The sequence below is a fragment of the Enoplosus armatus genome, chromosome 22, assembly GCF_043641665.1.
Source record: "Enoplosus armatus isolate fEnoArm2 chromosome 22, fEnoArm2.hap1, whole genome shotgun sequence".
In the NCBI taxonomy this organism is placed as follows: Eukaryota; Metazoa; Chordata; class Actinopteri; order Centrarchiformes; family Enoplosidae; genus Enoplosus; species Enoplosus armatus.
Genome location: NC_092201.1, coordinates 1,232,501 through 1,246,412, shown reverse-complemented (window position 1 = coordinate 1,246,412; position 13,912 = coordinate 1,232,501). Strand labels below are relative to the sequence as shown.

Genomic DNA, 13,912 nt, shown 5'->3' with positions numbered 1-13,912 from the left:
TTCTTCCCTTTTCATCCTTTGCTCTCTCTTTTGTTCACTGTTTCCAAACTGGGCAGGTAAATGCTTGAGTACTTCTATTTAATGCTACTTTATACTTCTAATCCACATCTCAGAGATAAACAGTGTACTTTTACTGCACTACATCTGTCTGACAGCTGCAGTTACAGATGAACAGATGTTTGTGGTGAGCCATGTGTCTCCAGATGTTTGTGATGAGCCATGTGTCTCCAGATGTTTGTGATGTTTGTGATGAGCCATGTGTCTCCAGATGTTTGTGATGTTTGTGATGAGCCATGTGTCTCCAGATGTTTGTGATGAGCCATGTGTCTCCAGATGTTTGTGCTGAGCCATGTGTCTCCAGATGTTTGTGATGAGCCATGTGTCTCCAGATGTTTGTGATGAGCCATGTGTCTCCAGATGTTTGTGATGAGCCATGTGTCTCCAGATGTTTGTGATGTTTGTGATGAGCCATGTGTCTCCAGATGTTTGTGGTGAACTGAAGGATGAAGAGTTCCTTCATGTGTTGAGAACATCCTCCTCCTTCTTCTTCAGCTAAATAAACTATTTAAACGCTCTTTGGATCAGCTGGAAAATGTATCGTCACAAAACTGGAAACAGGACAAGTTGAAGTATTTTCACAGTGTATTAGTACTTTTACTCTCATCTACATCTCTGGCCGGACATGAAATGAGGACGTTGCAGTTACATGGTGTCTTTGAGCCTGAAGTCTCTCTACTGCTTCTAATTAAAGATAAAAATGCCCCAAATAATAATAATAATTACAATAATAATAATTAAGTGTATATGTTTTTATATGAGGGAAAACACAAAGATCCTCAGAACACCTCTAAGTGGTTCTATGTTGCTGCAATTAAAAGTATTTTTACTATAAATTGATGTCGAGTTAATACTTTTCTGTCAAATCAGAATTAGTTTTCTTCTTTGCAGATTAAACACATTCATAATAATGAAAACAGGACGTTGGCAGCGGGACGAGCACAAAAGGCTGCAGCGGGACTGGATTTGAAGACAAAGTGTGTTTTTATTTAAAGATCTCTATCAGGCACTATAGTTATCATCCTTCTAGTTAAAACACGGGCGAAGCGGCTACCTGGGTCACATGGTACACAGCTGAGGAGACGAAGGACGACACAGAGCAGAGTGCAAAGGTGTGCTCACTCATCATAACAACAACAACAACAACAACAACAGTGATGACATTAATAAACTAACAGAAGTCAGTCGGGGGGGGGGGGGGGGTAAATCAGAAAATCAAATAAAATCTCAGTAAATATCATTAAACACTACGTCTGTAAGAATATATGTTAACATTTTCTGTTTGTGGTGAAGAAGCGAAATACAGCGTTTAGTTGCTACTGCAGTTCACAGCTTAGCATATGGCTTCAGATAAAGTCTAACATTAGACAGAAAGACAACAGCAGCTCATTAAGTCTCATAGAAATACACAGAAATGCTACAGAGAAGCTACATTTTCTTTGGAGAGAAGAGACGATTCAGAGGACATCAGAAACAGGACAACATGATGGACGAACGAGACCTCGTTTAGACTCAAGAGTTAACGAAGGCCAACAGAAGAAACCAGAGCTGACAGCAGAAAGAAATCTGATTCATAAACATTTCTCTTTCTTTTATTTTTTGTGTCACTGAAGTTGCTGTTTTCAGAAAGGAAGGTTTTTAATTTTAGCAGAAAAACTGAAAGGAAATAAGAAAGAAAGAAATAACGAGGAAACGAGAGAAAGGTTCAGAAGGAGGAGAAAGAAAGGAAATTCAATAATTAGAAAACCCAAAGCTACATCATGAAGCTACGTCAGTTCCTGCTCCTGTCTCTCAACAGCAGTCCTGTGTTTTCCCGATGCCTCTAAACGTCACATGGTGCTGTAAAATGCAGCTGAATGTCAGAATTCAACACATTTTCTTTGGAAACTTTATAGATAAGTAAACTGTTTGCAGAACATTAGTTCAAACAAAGTCAGACATTTGCTTTTTATCTTAGTGAGTTCATTACTACGGAGTCCCAAAGGGGACAAGCTTCAGGTGCACAAGAATACACGTGCATGGTCTGAACTCACAGCCATGTTTTTCAGATCCCTTCTCTTCGGGGGCGTGAAATATTGAACTTTTCATTGTAGTTTTGTAGATTCATTTATTCGTTTATATTTGAGTTTTGCAGAAAAATCTATGAGAAGAACTCTTGTAAAGACTGAGAGTAATGAATGTTCATTCTGCCTCAGGAGGAATAAATCAAGACTGTTTTACATTCAGTTTGTTTTCAGTCAAACTTTGCTGAAGATCGGGTTTCTCCTCCTGCTCAGGTCAAACACCAACACAGATCTGAGACACAAATATCGACACAGCTAAATAAACGAGGAGCCGCGCAAACAAAATGTGCTACAGCAGCGAACGACCACAAACCAGGTGATGAAAACATCCAGGACCTGAGGAGGGACGGACGTCTTCACACCAACAGCCGGTCCACACAGAGAACAGAAGCAGCCGCAGACTGAAGTTCGGCCGTTTCACTTTCCACCGGCGGCGACATCGCTCGGCCTTGTGGCTGTTGCTAAGCAACACGTAGGTAATTTTTAGACTGTTGGAATGGTGGTGGTAGGAATTTGGAGACAACACTTGAAGATGAAAAACTCCCTCTGATCCAGGATGAATCATGTTTGGTGATAGCAGATCTATTGTTAACTGCTGCGTGGCAGAGAAGTTGTTTAGTCTCAAACTCCAAAAGCCTTTCAAACTTATCGGACTTCAAACAACAATCACGCTTTCTTTACAGTGCTGCGTCCTCTGTTTCAGGAACTTTCTGGAAGGGAGCGCCAGAAACAAGAAAGAAGACGTTTAAGATGACGCGCATCGCTGCCACTGCGTCTACGTCCGGCTGCAGAAGCCGACTCTGGCTCACTAAATATCAAGAAACCGCAGCTGGTTCCAGGTCTGCTGTCCAGACCTGGGCCTCCTGAATCCCTCGGGGTTCCCCCCTCCTCTGTGGGAGCCACAGGGTGTCGCTTTGAGCCGCGTGGACCTGGTTTCCAACAGTTTCCCTGTGCTGACTTGAATTACCAGCATGTGCAGCAAGTAAACAAAATACCAACAGCGTCGTAAACGTCAACAACAACTTGTAGCTAAAACAAACATGGCCGCCTCTGTTGTCTGTACGTCTGCGCAGACGGCCAGAGACATGATGAGTGGATGACAGGTCGGACCTGTGCTACACCAATACAGGTCCAGCTGCTAATCCCTCCGCTGGACACGTGAACTGAAAGAACTCCTGGTTTTCTTATAATGAGGCCTTATTGCTTTTCTAAACACAAACACACAACAAAGATTCTTTCAAGCTGAATCAGTGGTGATTTCAAACATGAGCCACCAGAGCTGCTCAACACTGCGATGAGAAATAATGATGATAAACATCCAGAGAGTAACTGCCTGGATTCTGCTTTAATTCTATGATCTGTCTTTGTTTTCTGGTCAGGAGGAGGTGATGCACCTGAAGCTGTGCGGTAACTGCAGCGCTTTGATACCGAGCTGTTTTTCAGATTGGAGAGCTATCTGAACCCCCCCCCCCCGGAGACGCATGAAGCCGCTCAGTGTAAACGGGGTCAAAAGCATCCTACTTTTCTCACGTGGTCTAGATTCTGTCCTCATTACTGCTGAAGGCGACATGTGAAAGGCCTCTGGGCGGCAGCCATGTGTCGTCTGTTCCACATTCAGAGATCTTTCACCGCTTCATTATCTTCTTGCTGACATTCACAGACTTGATGCTGTGGTCGTCTGCGGCCTCATGCCTCGTCACTCCGACTGATTCTAGTCTGATTCTGTCAGATCGCTCGTCGCCTCACGCTCAGTTTACGGTGGCGACGTCCGATTAACTGCCAGAATAATCAACGTCCTCAGTGAACACGACTGCTGCCAAAGGATCCGATTGTAAACTGCTGAGCTCGTAGTATTTCACATGCTGATGCTCACACATCTGGAGCCCGACTGAAATAAAACAGACCAAAACGCTTCCGTTCATAATAGAATAGCACCGAGTAACGCTGCCTCTCCCTTTTTGTTGCCATCTTGTTTGAATAAAACTTGGATGGGACAGCCAATGGGCTCTGGTGTTTACGCTCAGTGTGACGTGAGCTGATGATGATGACTGATCTGTACAACGTGATTCAGTCTCAATGCTGCCAGTTTACAGATCTAACATCACTATACTCCTGTGTAATAATGAGGTGTCCACATACATAGTGTGATAATAATAATAATCATAACAACATTTGTTGTCAGGATTTATATTCTACTCTCAACATCCTTAAATTATGTTCTGGAACAAAATCCCAAAAAGGGACAGTGTCCCCCTGACATCCCAGTCTGACCTCTGGTTCGTTCCTGCTGCCTGCAGACGCCTTGCTGGTTCAAAGAGCTCTCACATCATTAACCAGGAGGCGGTTTGGAGTCCCAGAAGCAACAGGAGCCACTAATGGGCCCTCTGATGAGTCAACAGTCTATTTGAATACATCAATAAATAATGAAAAGGGAGTTCAATCATTTCAGCTGACCTCCAGTCAGATTTTATTTTTCTCCTCCTCACTGATCCTGTTTTCCACAGCGACGTTTCATTGTTTTAAATGTTCCTTGTTGTACTTTTACTTAAGTACTGCATTTACCTGCAGTCTCAAGGTACTGGTACCTTTCCAGTCTCTAATCTAATCTCAGAGTGAGTTTTCTGCACTGCCTTCATGTGTCAGCTGGTTGGTACCTTTAACAAACACCGCTTCCTAAATGGAAACCTTTGCTGGTTAAACGTCACCGACTCGACTCGACTGGGTTATAATGGTGACTTAGTGGTTAGGACGCATGCCGCGCGGCCACAGCGTCCCCGGTTTGATTCCAGCTGAGAGTCAATAAACGGCTGAAAAAGAGTCGTAGAAGTAGAAGACATGACTGTAAGAACACGACAGGACGGCTGGACGACAGATAAACAGTTATGAAGACATTAGAAGAGAACGTCGGTGGATCTCATGGAAGAAACTGATGACGTTTTACTGCACCGAAAAATATGATGAAATCTGTTTGTTTGGTTTTTTTTGGATGCAAAGAAATGAATCGCTCTTTGATCTTGGATATATGTAAAGCCAAGTTTCATTTTGTCAGAAAGATCTACTGAAGAAACCCTCAATGAGAGATTGCATTGAGTTGCAGAAGCAGGAGGAGCAGCAGCTGGCCTGCAGAGAGGTCAGGCTCTCTGTTGGTTAACATCCACGGCTACCGGGACTCCACGGGAAAACTACGTTAATAGAAGAGCTACAGTTTAGACCACAGTAAAGAGCAGATCCACAGTCAGTCCTGAAGACTTCGGACTCGTCGTTATAATAACCCCTCGCAGCGTCCGACTGTCTGTCGAGTTTAAATCAGAGGACAGGTGGATTTCCCCTCGTCCTCTTTTCACATATTCGCTTTAACATTTCGGATCAGACAACCACCCCGAGCAGCAGGGGGTCGCCGGTGGCGTCCTCGGCACGTCGCTCACCAGCTTGTTAACCTCCTCGGGGATTAAACCTCTTCATGCGAAAACAGCTTTCCGTTTGGTCTTAATGTTCTCGATCTCGGCGTCGCACCGGCACCGCAAACAGCGGCAGGGTCCTTGTCGGCGACGACAACTCGGGGTCAGAGTTTGACGCGAGGAGGTCTTCGGCCTTGTTGCCGCGGCGATCTGAGGGTCCGGCCGACAGGTCTTGGCACACTTCGTAGGAGCATTTCCTCTTCTGGAGAGCCTCAGCTCGGACGGCCAGGGAGCGAGCGCACACCGTCAGGAGCACGATGAGGGTGCCCAGCAGGAGCGACACCATCGGCCAGAGGACACAGTGCAGCAGGACGCTGGTGTCGTGGGAGCGGCGCCACAACACGTCGTCCGGCCTGAAACCACCAGAAGAAGAAGAACAACACAGCTGGGTTCAACTCTGTAAGGGTTGTTTCTTTTCACTGTTTATTTACTGCCAGTAAAACTCAACACTTCCTGCTGACCTTTCACATTAAAAGACTATTAGGAGGGAAAGGAACTCTTTGAGCTGCTGAAGAACTTTTAAACATCGTTGTACATATTGTGAATCCCTCCAGACTTCAACAGTGATTGAAAAAACAGTGAAGTAGTTCTGTGGAAATGGACTGAAGTTATCAACACAAAGGTTTGTCTGAAAGGACCAGGACAGAAAACAGAGACTCAAATGAACTTCTACTCTATAAACTGTAAACCAGCATTGTTAGGACCATTTCCCAACCTGTAACTGTCCAAGCATGAAGCTAACATAGCATTAGTGGAGCAGTCCAACAATACAACAGGGCACACAGGTAGCATTAGCAGGGCTAAGCTGCTAGCAGTGCAATGTTAGCTAACAGGGCTACTAGCAAGATTGTTAAATGTGTTATCTAAAATAATCTGTACTGTTAACTCACAAAGATGAATTAGATTTCTATAACATAACTTTGGCTTTTTGAATTAACATCATTATCACTTAAACTGGACTTTGGTGCATCGGCTGAGAGACCGCCGGCTCCACGACAGCTAGCTTACCCCCAGGATGAACCATGAGGGCCACCCCAGGCCGCTCCCTGGACATGGTCCTGTAGTACTAATACTGCAGAGCTGCATTTGGAGGTTTTACTAAAAGTTTTGGGATCTGAAATAACCCCATACATCAAGTGACTAACTGGATATATTTGTCCTCACCTTATAAAACCTTTTGAGCGCTCCAGTTCTTTTTCTCTAAAATACAAAAGAATTGCTTATCTGTGGCATCAACGAGCCCCCAGCGGGGCCTCATTCATGAAGCAGAGTTCCCTCTCTCTGATCTTTCTGGTGCAGAGATAAAAATAAAACTAGCCAAGGTCACAGGTAAGCATCGTCTGAGAATAATAGGAGGATTAAGCTGACACGCTGAAGGAGATCTCTGTTTTTTTTCAGTCTCATCAATTTTCGGGGCTGCGCTTTTATAAACAGGACAACATAACCTGGATAAAAAAAGAAAAGGATAGCTTCTTTCATGTCTGACAAGCTGCAGCTGTTTCCTTTTATACTTCAAGTGTTCCTCCTGGTTGATTAGAAGAAGACCTTCAGTTTCAGCAGAGGAGGTTGTGCATTAATCATCATTTCCTCATTGTATTTCGGGATCACGTCGATGTCACGTTGACTCTGCAGATTGCTCTAAATGCTCTCGTTGAGCCTTAAGGTTTGTGCTTCAAAAGGAACGATCCCTCCTCAGCACCTTTCCTTTCCTTTCCACCAATTATTGTGACTTTCCCGAACCGACAATGTGACAATGAAGGCCACACTTTGTCGCTTTGTACGAGTTAGTTTGAAGCATGTGGAACTCAAAGAAGCCAATCAGAGGTGAGACTGCAAATTCACAACACTTGCACATTCAATTTGGGAACAAAACCCTTCAACATAGTTATTAACTTCATCTGAAAGTGAACTGCTGTTAATCTTTAACACCAGCTCAGTGATTGAAGTTTGTACCTTTGACTTTTTATAGGAGAATCAGATATTTTCTAACATGGTGACTGTGCTTGTTTGTGTTTGGGAAATCTGCCTGAAATAGCAGTTTATAATCTTCTTCTGTCCATCACAAAATGGCTGAACCAGGATCTGCTGTAAGATCCGGTTAAACTGAAGTCAAGGGTCACTTCTGTGGGGTCAAAGGCAGCAAATTGAGTGGTGGGAAAGGTTCTGTCAGAAAGATGATCGTGTAAAGCTGCAGGTTGCAGCGGCCATCTGTAATCTCCCGCGGTAACAAAGTCTGTCACCGAGGCAAATTTCACAACATCACACATCCCATTTCCAATTTATCTGTATCACACCTTCAAATAGACGGCGCTGTGAATGTGTGTGTGTCTCACCTCCTCTGCTGGTTGAAGAAGCAGGTGAAGGACTGACTGCTGACCTCTTTGGTGAAGTAATCCTCCCACCACAAAACACTGTCTTTGTTCTTCTGGTTGTCCCTCTCACAGGGAGGGACGTACGAACACTGAGAGACAGAAAACAGATCAATATCAACAGCACTCTCTCAATAAGATGTTAGCAATAAAAATAGAAACCATACAACAGCAACTAACACTGTCTCAGCTGAGGTGACACTGTGCTGTGATTACAGTACGAGTAGAGTAATACGAGACCATCTACTATAACAGCGTACACAAGAATAATATACAATATTATCAAGTAATAATACTTAGTCTCAAGTGTCTGTATTAGTACAGACATATGAGGTAGTACATTATGTAATAAAACAGTTTGTGATATAAAATATATGGTCCAATGTAGTAATATAGTATAACATGTAGTGTAGTACGGCAAAGTAGCATAGAATATAAAATATAACAACGTATAGTATATAATAAAATATAATGAATATTATGTGTATTTGGTCCAGATAACTGGGTCAATTAATTATTGATTAATCATTACATCTATAAAAGTCCAAGATGACGTCCACACACATGTTATATTACACCTTATTAACATAAACATATTAGTCATTGTCTCAGTTTGGTCCGATTGGAGGAGGATGGTGGCAGCAGGGGGCGCTGCAATAAGGTGACACGTTTGATACTGATTGGCTCAGAGGGGGTCTGCATCGCTCCCTTCCTCTTCAGTTTAGTTTTAGATTCAGCCTCCAAACATAGTCTCACACACACACACACACACACATCCTCGAAGCAGGAGGTTGATTGGTGCCTGGCTGGTTACTGTGGATCAACTGGTTGCTATGACGATGATGTGATTGGTACACAGAAGGGGGGTGGAGGGGGAGTTGCGGTGATTGCAACCTAAACTACATTTCAGCTCAACACAATGAAGCATATCACATCAAAAATGAAAGATGAGACAGTGAAAGCCACAACAGACGGAGACATCACTACAGGAACGTTTCAGAGCGTTTGTGCTGCAATCAGCAACAAAAACACGGTTACAAAAAGGATTTATTTCTGTCTGTGGCTCTGAAAGCCCTCTTTAAAAACACCTCACAAACATATAGTTTCATGTTTATTTCCTCAAACAGCTGCTCGCTGTAGTTTTTATCAAACAAACTGCACAAAATAGAGCATTTGTTGGGGACTATTTTCAGGGGCGGATGAATCCACATGTGGAGCTCTGCTGAGTATTTGGGGCAGCAGGACGGTGTGTGTGGGACTGAGTCCAGATAAACTACAGTGTGTGTACACATTCCCATCAGCCTCAGCTGTACTTTGTGTTTACTGCTAATTAGCAAATGTTAGCATGCTAACACGCTTAACTAAGATGGTGAACATGGTGAACACTGAGACTCTCCTCGCAAGAAGAACGGCAGCATCATTAGTTACAAGTGTTTACGTTCGTGTGACAGCGTCCTTTCATTATGACGGGGGCAAAGGAGGAAGTCAGGTGATAGACGGGTCAACAACACATCAGACTGTTTAACCGCAATCGTCCCCGAACAGTAACCACGTCTTTATTATTGTAACCACGACGACAAAGATCCCCTCACCCTTAACATTCATATTGATTTTAACCCAAACCACCATGTTTCCCTGAACTGAACCAAACATTACACCTGCTACACATCAGCATGTGAGCATGCCGACGTTAGCATTTAGCTCAATGCAGCGCTGTGCCTGAGTAAAGCCTCACAGAACATGGCTGCTTATTGTCATTTTAAACACATACCTGGTTTTCTACGTCAGTATCTTCACCTGACTGCGTGACTTCACCTCAGCTCAAGTTTAGAGGAGCTGCTGAACACAAGTGACAAACTAACGGAGCAGAAAATAACATAGAATAGCATATTTCTTCACGTTAGACAGCCCAAAGACAAAAGGGGACACGGTGTCCAGCAGTGAGAATGAGGCTGAAGGTTATCTGAACGTCCACAGCTGCATTTAAGCAGAAGTGGCTGTGGTATAAAAGTAAAGTATAAAGGTGTAATACACTCGCAGGTGTCCATATTTGTCCAATATTTTCTCATATCAGGACGTTTCTGCCTTCTTCAGTGGTTTGAGTGATAAATGTGACAACCTGTTTTATTTCCACTCAGCTGTAAAAGATGTTTTTATGAGCTCATCATCTGGATTTGTCTTTCTGTCTCGTCCAGCTTAGTGCAGGTAGAGAGACCATCACTCTCTCTCTCTCTCTCTGTTTCAGGTGATTGTCAGCTTACTACCCCGCTCAGCTAAGCAGCCATTCATCCTAAACACCATTCATCACCCAGCCAATCAAACACGCCTCGCCCCATGACATCATAAGTGGGTCGCCCTGCCGGATGATTGCGGTTGCTATGCCGACCGGCTGAGGTTAGAATTACGTGTGTGTGTTTTAGCCCCTAATAAATGGGATCCGTGTGGAGTGTGTGTGTGTGTGTGTGTGTTGACATGTGAATCGACGGCCTCTGACAGTCTGAACACACTGCAGGTTTCACTCATTTACATGCTGCTCTCAGGTGTTGTTGTTATTTCAGGGTTTTTGATATTCAAAGCAGGGACACGCTGACGCTTCTCTGGCTGAAACAGCTGAAATAAAAGTCAGTAAAACACGAGACATGATTGTAACTCTTTATCTTTTCATCTTTATTCGTTGTCTTTGTTTGTTCTTGGAAGTGTGTATATTCAAAGTCTTTGTCTGCAGATGAAGATCATGTGATATGATCAAAAGCTCCAGAACTTTAACGCGAGCTTAACAAAAGTGCTAAAACTCTCTTTTTGCTGTTGCTAGGCAACCTCCAAGTCAGACGCAGTCACTCGATCAGCTCGAGCAGCCGTTGACACACTTCCAACTGTTTATGTTCGCAGCAGCTTCATCAGAAGAAAGAGCAGCTTCTGCTTCGACCACGCAGGTGTTTTCTTCTGCGATGTTCTTTTCACATTTTAGTGTGTTTAGAGACCAAAACTGAAAGGAGCCCCGAGTGGGATGAAAGTGAAAGCCACAGAAACAGAAACACATTGAAAACATTCAGAAACAGGTGTCTCCACCTGTTGAAACACTGAACAACTTCCTCTTTAAAGTCAAAACACGAGGGTCAGATTCATAGTTTGATTTGGAACATTTTTAGTCTTGAAACTTTATCATTTCAAACTTCAACGAGCTGCCGTCCCTCATAACGAAGACGACCAAAACGACATGGATGTGACAATAAGCACACACACACACACACACACACACACAAACAATTAACTGTGAGCGTACGAGCATCCATCACTTCCTGACAGGCTGACAGCACGAACACAGCTCGTCCTGATTGGATCAGTCAGGAGAGAAGTTTCTCTGACGGCTCAGTAATGAAGAAGTGAAGTTCACGAGCAGCAGAGTGAGGAAGAGGAGCTGGAGGTCACTGTACAGTAAAACTCTCCTCGTCCTCGTCAGATACGTGCCGCTAGAAGCTAGGGATCGAGCTAACCGCTAACACGTAGCTAGCTGAGAACCTTCTTTACATTTTAAATGCACAAAACATAAAACAGCAATATTTGTAAAGGTGCATCAAATACAGCGTGTATTTGTACACACAGGTTTGTTGTGTTACGCCACATTAACAAGAACTGAACTTGATCAACACAAATGTGCGTGAGCTAAACTTACCGGGAGGACGCGGAGAACAAAACATTTTCCAGTCGCTATTTACAGTTCGAGGTTTGTATGATTGATTGATTGATTGATCAGCGCTTCAGATTTGAATTGGTAAGCTAGTGATTAGCGAACGGCTAACGCTAACAGCAGATAACGTTGCTGCTTCCCGTCATGTTCTGTTCCACTGGCAGCATTTCTGCACGTCTTCAGGCGCCGACGCCGACGTTAGCCTTCAATCAACCAGGTAACGAACAAGACGGCAGGTCTGTGCTTCTTCGAAGAATAACAATATATGTGTGATAAATATATATATGATTATATTAGTAGATTAAATCGCTTTTTCTTCTTGAGCAACACGGGAAAGTACTGCACACAGCTCTGAAGCTACGTGTGTGTGTGAAAACACACCTGTGAGCTTCTGATGAATAAATAAATACATCCGGAGACTACAGTTTTTAAATATGAACATATTAACCATCCAGACCGTCTGCTGACATTATCAGAGCGGGCCGGTGTTGCTGTCATACAACATGATTATGAATATAAAGAGATAATCAGCGTCCGTGTGTGTGTGTGTGTGTGTGTGTGTTGTGTCTTCAGTGACCTGCTGCTGCCTTTCTGTCTGACTGCGACTCTGCTAACGGCTAAACAGATTAACATGAGGCCACATCTACCTGTCTGTCTCTCTGTCTGTCTGTCTCTCTTCCTGTGATGAATCTGCAGGTCACTGTGTGTGTGTGTGTGTGTGTGTGTGTGTGTGTGTTCTAGAGGAGATCACTTCAGCTGAAACGACCGGCTGCATCCTGACAACATCGCTTCCTAACAAACTAAAAATAAAACATGTTTCAAAATGACCCAAATGAGCATCGTCACGGTTACAGAGAGGAAGAAGAAGAGGAACTCTTGTTACAGATGAAGATGTGACTGTTTGTTGCTTTAAGAACAATTTGAACGGAGAGTTGCTGAAGCAGAGTGAGACAGATGCTCCTGGCTGGGCAGGGAGACACCACCGGCCCCCCTGACGTCCTGGAGCTCCAGAAGCTCTGCCTCATTACGCCTAATTAGTTTAAGTTAGCAGCACACACACACACACACACACACTATTGATGTCGTCATCCCTCAGTGATCACATTAAGTGTTATTTCCCCTGAAGAAACACATGCTTTCATAAATTAATAGTTCTCTCTGCTGACCTTTTAGCTCATTTGTTCTTGTTGTATTTCTATACTAACGAGGTCTCAACATGAACAGGAAGGTGAAATGATCCACCACAGTGAGAACATTCACTTATCTAAATGACTGGTTTGGGATCAGAGTTCGGTGTTGATTAAAGTGCAGGTGGACGTCGGAGGTAACAGGTGTCAGTCAGCGCTGCCCTCTGGTTTCCCGCCGTCATTTACATTTATAACATCATTAAGTCGAGGAAATTACTCGGGGAGTAATTGGCTGACTGAAACCACCCACCTGCCTTCATCTCCTCTCTTCCTTCCCGTCATACTGTGTTCACGTCGCTCGCTCTTTCTCTATTCAGACGCCAGATCTCCATTTTACAGCTCAAAACACGATTCAGTGCTGATTTGTTCTTTCAACGACAGGAAGTGGAAGAAGAGTCTCAAACGACTCTGAACCTTCTGCTGCTCTGAACACTCACAGACGACTGATACCTGCAGCTCAGCGACCTCAGGCCGACTCCTGCTTATTTCATGTGGTTTTCCAATGGAATTTGGCACGAGAAAGCCTTTGTTCACTTTAAACTTCTTTCTCTGATATAACGTTCAGGCTTCATGTATTTGATAAAACTTCTCAGTGAGTTTAGAAACTATTAATCGATCAAACATTCATTGATTTCAGCTTCTCAAGAGTGAATATTTGCTGCTTCTCTTTGTCCTGTATGACTGTAACTGAATGTTTGTGTTTTAGATCAGCGGCTTCATTTCGTTTGTGCATTTTGGGACAATAGTGTCCCACACAGTTTTTCCTCCTACATGGACTGAGCACACCCTGCTGCAAGCTGAGTGCTCAAAATGGATTCTGGGAAATGTAGGAAGTCAATACAAGCTGTAGACGTAAGAAGGTAAGACTTAATATTATACTTAATATAATATTACAGAATTGAAAATATGGACGCCGTGTCTACGTTTTTACAGAATCAGAACAAGATGGAGAATAATCCTCTGCATAGCACTGTGTCTGTGTGTGTGTGTGTGTGTGTGTGTGTTTCTGTGTGTGTGTGTGTGTGTGTGTGTGTGTGTGTGTGTGTGTGTGTGTGTGTGTGTTTCTGTGTGTGTGCGTGTGTGTGTTGAG

General features: G+C 43.6%; 1 protein-coding gene across 1 annotated transcript in view; it reads right to left on the bottom strand.

Moving 5' to 3' along the window:
* Positions 1–5,606: 5,606 nt before the first annotated feature.
* The window catches only part of LOC139305318 (calcium-activated potassium channel subunit beta-4-like), a 16,518-nt gene continuing 8,212 nt past the window's right edge, over positions 5,607–13,912 (bottom strand). The window contains exons 3-4 of the mRNA XM_070929285.1: positions 7,912–8,039; positions 5,607–5,931 (exon numbers count right to left, since the gene is read on the bottom strand). Of these exons, the coding sequence (XP_070785386.1) occupies positions 5,607–5,931; positions 7,912–8,039 (453 nt within the window). The remainder of the gene's footprint in view (positions 5,932–7,911; positions 8,040–13,912) is intronic.